The 5,230-nt window shown below is 55.2% G+C and overlaps 1 protein-coding gene across 1 annotated transcript; it reads left to right on the forward strand.

The window, feature by feature from the left end:
• The first annotated feature begins 360 nt into the window (after positions 1-360).
• Positions 361-5,230, forward strand: LOC118150158 (uncharacterized). The gene is made up of 4 exons (XM_035285209.3): positions 361-395; positions 2,986-3,530; positions 4,461-4,681; positions 4,940-5,230. Exons 2-3 carry the CDS (start codon positions 2,986-2,988, stop codon positions 4,663-4,665), a joined length of 750 nt encoding a protein of 249 aa, XP_035141100.2. The 5' UTR covers positions 361-395; the 3' UTR covers positions 4,666-4,681; positions 4,940-5,230.

A 5,230-nucleotide genomic window follows, 5' to 3' on the forward strand; every position in this document is an offset into this window, starting at 1 on the left:
CCAGAGAGGAGCAGCCCATGCACCTCACCCCAGTTCCCTGGGCTTGGTGGAACAAATCCCTGGGGCCCTTCCTGACCCATCCACTAGAGGCGCTGAGTCACTCTCAGTCTCTGGGCAGAAGTCCCTAGTGAGCTCACTGGCCCCCAGTCATGAAAAACTGATCAGATTCCAGAAGATGTTTGCATTCTCTTTGTTTCCCCTGAGTCTCCTGGGGAGATGTGGATTAAGATGAATTAAGAGACAGGTGATGATCACAGGTGTTGGATGCTTGGGTGGAGTCTCCATGGCAACAGAGCCATCTGGCTTTATGACTTCATGGCTTTAATGACCTGGCATCAGGCTTTATGACTTCATGGTGATGTCTTCTCTCAGCAAGCAGAAGGGGATTTGCCAAGGTAAAGAGGAGGCTGGGAGGAAGAGGACTGCTGAGGGAGGCTCTGTCTTTTTAGCCAGAGTTTGACAATTAGGCTTCATCGTGTCTTGACACAGTGCTACTGCTGACCCAAAAACAGGACGCAGGAGGTGGTGCTCACTAGAGACCGTGAGTGGCATTGTGCACGTGCCATCTTGCTGAGGCCTCCCAGGGGAATTCAGAGGACACCTGGCCTCCTTCAGTCCAGGACTCACTGTTGAAGTGGAGCTGGGGCCCTGGCAGGAAAGAATGAGGTATAGGAGGGCCGCTGGCCCGCCATAGGGAGAGTCTGTGCTGTCCAGCGCCCACCGGATGGCAGGAGGGGTAGGGCCTTAGGTGAGCCCCACCACAGAGAGAACCTCATCCATGGCAATGGGCCTGTCTCCCCAGCCCACTCACCGGGTGGTGCTGGGAGAGCCCTCAAGCCTGTACCAAATCCCTTTATCCCCACAAATGAGCCATCCACAAACCTGCACCTGTTAGTGTCCTAGGGCTGCCAGAACAAATTAACACAAATGTGGTAGCTTGAAACAATGCACATGTATTCTCCTGCAGTTCGGAAGAAGTTTGAAATTAAGGTGTCGGCAGGTTGGTTCCTTCCTGGGGGCTTGGCAGGGGAATCTGCTTCCCGTGCTCCCTCCTAGCTTCCAGTGATGACGCAATTCTTGATGTGCCTTGGCTTGCGACAGCGTCACTCCAATAGCTTCCTCCATTGTCACGTGACATTCTCCCTGTGTGTCTGTGTCCAAATTTCCCTCATCTTATAGGGACACATCGTGGGATTCAGGGCCCACCCTAACCCAGTGTGACCTCATCTTAACTCGATTGCATCTGCCAAGATCCCATTTCCAAATAAGATCACATCCACGAGTGCCAGGGCTTAAGACCGGAACATGTGTGTCTTATGGGGGACACACAACCACATACAATTCACAGTGAACATAGCACAGGCTTCAGACTGGGTCAGACTTGGGCGTTGCCATGTAGCCTGTCCCATCTCCTTGGCACAGCGAGGTTGGAAAGGCAAGTCTATCCCAGTGGGCTTCCTAAGGATTACCCGACAGAGAGGATCACAGAGCTCTGCGGAGTGTTTGGGAGTGGTAGAGACTCAGCAAAGATGGCCCCGAGTTGGGTCTCTGGGACTTGGAGGAGGGAGCTTGGTACCAGCTCACCAGAAACTGGCAGTTTATGGGCCAGTAGGCACTTACCAAGGGGTCTGGCTTAGGACGGGGACCTCAGTGGTCAGGCTGCCTGCAGGGAGTTGGGGGAGAGCATGGATGTCAGGAGCATGTGTCGGGGCGGGGACTCAAGGCCCAAAGGCTAGGGTGGGAGTTGGGAAGGCCAGGGTGGGAGTCAGGAAGGCTGGGGGCTAGGCTACCGTGGGTTCTTCCATGAGCCCGGAGACCACAAGTGGAATGGCCTGGGGGCTTTCTCAGGATCAAAGGAGCCCCCTGCCTTGTTCCCAATGGGCTCTGGGTCTGGGCCTGACAGGCAACATGGGAATGAGCTGGCTTTTCACTACCAGGTACTCCGAGCATGCATCCCCTTTGGGCCTAGGAATTAATTCCTCATTCCACTTCCCCATCCTCTCCCCAAGACGTGACTTCTCCCTCCTATCACCATGGAGTCTGCTAAAGGCTTCCTTCCCGGCCGAGGTGTTCTCTTTTTGTCTATGTCTTTCCTTCCTTCCCACCCTTCTTTGCTTTCTTCCAATACTTAGTGTCTACCATATGCCAGGGTTTTTCTAGGCCTTCGGGACATAGAAGTGAACTAGACAGATGGGTCCTGCCTCGGTGGAATTTGTAAATAACAGGATGAGAAATATTAATCAAGAAACCACACAGTTGAATGTTTCACAGCAGAGGAACGGGTGCTCCGAGTGAGGGGTATGAGGGTGGCGGCAGTCAGGAAGAAGGAGAAGCCACTAAGCCAGGCATGTAAGGGACGTGACTTTAGGCAAGGGCTGAGGAAGTCACCACCTAGGACAAAGGAGAGGAAGAGAATCTGGGCAGGAGCATCACCCATGCAGAGGCCCTGTGGTGGGAGGATGCTTGGCAAGTGAGATGGACCAAGAGAGGCTGTGGCTGGAGTGGACAGAGTGAAGGGAATATGAGGTGAGTTGAGAGCCAGCAGAGTAGTTGAAGTGTGAGCTGAGTGCCTGTTATGAACCAGAGGCACCAGACACACAACACAGATCAAACCACCCCACATGTAAGGCAGGCGGACCATAGCCCAGGTAGAGCATTCCAGTGATGAAGTGATCTGGAGGAGGGAGCCTGGGGAGGTTGGGGCTGGGAAGGCTCTTCTGAGCTGAGAGTCCAGGAGCAGATCTTGGCATAGGCTCTAAGGCAGGGCCAAGCTTGGTGTGACTGGGGAATGGTAAGAAGACCTGTGCACTTGAGCAATCTAACCATGGTTGAGGGCCATTGCTGTCTTTTCACAGAAGAGAGCCACAGTCAGGTTTGGGCTTTGTAAGACTCTTTCGGCCTGCAATGTAGACAGGGACTGGAACAGAGCTGGCGTGGCTAGGAAGTCAGGGTGCAGTGCCAGATGGAACACCCTTCTCTTCGCAGATGTCCCAGAAGAACTGTGAGCCTGAATCCGGAGCCCCAACCTCTCCTAGCCTCCTGGAGGAGGATGACCCAGGGTCCCTATCCTGGCAACAGCAGGCCACCAGTTCAAGGGACAAGAAACTTCTAAGCTCCCTCCACATTTCACATAGGGCCCAGGTAGCCTTGGAGTGCCTGCCTTTCTTCCGCACCTATGGGTGCCTCCTAGCAGAGGAGCGGTTGGTCCTGCAGCCCGAGATACCACTCCAGGAGGACTCAGAACTGCTTGGTGGGTTCTTCCCTTACTACCGCTCTGAGGAGGAGAGTGTGCCCAGCCTGGCCCCTCCTGGATGGTCACACAGGGTCCCTTACTACCGCTCTGAGGAGGAGAGTGTGCCCAGCCTGGCCCCTCCTGGATGGTCACACAGGGTCCCTTACTACCGCTCTGAGGAGGAGAGTGTGCCCAGCCTGGCCCCTCCTGGATGGTCACACAGGGGCTCCCAAGACCCACCCACTGCGAGGGACAGGCTGGCTGCTTCTGCAGGACAACAGTCAAGGACGAATGTTCTGTGAGTTGAGGAGGCCATGGGGGTGGGTGGGGGGAGCAGCACCAGATCCTACATCCTTCAAACCTCTCTGTCCTGGGGCCCAGACTCTAACAGGTCCCTAGACAGGCCCCTCTCAGGGCTGCTGGGGCTCTTGGAGCAAGGTATCACTGGTTGGGAGCACAGGGACTCCAGGAAGACTGTCCTGTTCAAGCCCAGCTTGACCACCATGGAGGAAAATGGGCTGGGGAACATGGTTTCCTTATAAGAAGAGAATAGCAGCAGCAACAATCGAGCCATTGTGAGAATTACATACAACCATGCGCCCAAAGTAGCAAGCGTGGCGGTGAGCTCACAGAAGCTTTTATTTGGTCCTTGTGACTTGCTAGGCTCTCAGACAAATGTTTCATTAGCATCATCTCATTTAATCCTATTAATAATCCTATAAGATAGGCCGTACTATAATTCCCATTTTACGAATGAGAAAATGAGTCTCAGAGAAGTTAAGTGACTTGGTCAAGGGCACATAGCTAGCAAGTAGCAAACACGAGATTTGACCCAAAGTCTGTGCCCTTTAAGATTCCTAATCACCACCGTGCAACTGGGCACTGTGGCTGTGACTGCAAAGACAGGAGGTGAGGTGGGTGTGTTCTAATCCCGGACACACCCCTCCCAGCAGGGTGCCCTTGGATGCGTGAGTGACATCCCTGAGTGCTTCCCAGGCTGTAGAGCAGACATGGGCCTGTCCTCTTCTGGGACTGCCACTGCGGTGTTGCAGGCACAGGCTGCTCCCAGGTATCAGGGTCTGAACCTGGAAGTGGGCTTGCATCTGGCTGACCCTCTTGTTCCTTCGGACCTCATCTCTGGGTCCTCACACTCACTGGGCTGCTGCCCCGTCCTACAGGTCTCGGCAGGGTGTCCCCATGACAGTGACCTGGATGCCCCTCTCTCCAGGGACCATGGCCTTTATGCCTCAGGATTCGTGCCTTACTACAGAACCCCTGAGGAGGGGCTACACACTAGCCTTGGGCCTCCTGCCTCCCCATCTGGGAGCCAGGGGTCTTTAGGGGCTGCCCAGGCCTGGTGCAGTCACACCACAGGGAAGCTGGAGCTGACTGCGGCCGAAGCCACTGGAGAGCAGACCCCTGGCACCTGCTGACCATCGAGGGATGAAGGTGACTAGGGGGAGGCTACCGTGGGTCAGTCAGTTTGCCCTGGGACCAGAGCTGGCCTGGGACTGCAGCCCTCAGGCCTGAATTCTCTCTCTCTTAGTGCCCATGACCAGGGATGGGGGGCATCCTACCTTCCTGCCCAGCAGAGCCAGTGGGAAGAGCCCTGGCAGGTTCTCCCAGCCCCTCCCAGCCCACCAGGCTGCTCCCTGCCAGCATGAGGCGTCCCACTATGCAGGCCTGGGGTTTGCCTTTCTCCTCAAGGGGCAGAAGGGAGAAACTCAGCCTGTGCCGCACGTTCAACCACTCCACACCCAGGAAGAGACCCATCCCACCCCAGGCTGCCACCTTCCTGTACTAGCTGGAAAAACTGCCACGTGAGAATTGAACAGCCACACCAAAGGAGAGGAGTGTCCATCTTGCCCAGCACTCTAACCTCAGACCGCTCCTTTTGTAGCCTGTCCTAAGTGCAAACAGAGGGAGCAGGAGCCTCCTGAAGGACTGAAGGGTGCAGACACCCTGAAGCTGGTTTTGTAAATAAATCATATCACTGTA

This window comes from Callithrix jacchus, chromosome 2, assembly GCF_049354715.1.
Source record: "Callithrix jacchus isolate 240 chromosome 2, calJac240_pri, whole genome shotgun sequence".
Lineage (NCBI taxonomy): Eukaryota > Metazoa > Chordata > Mammalia > Primates > Cebidae > Callithrix > Callithrix jacchus.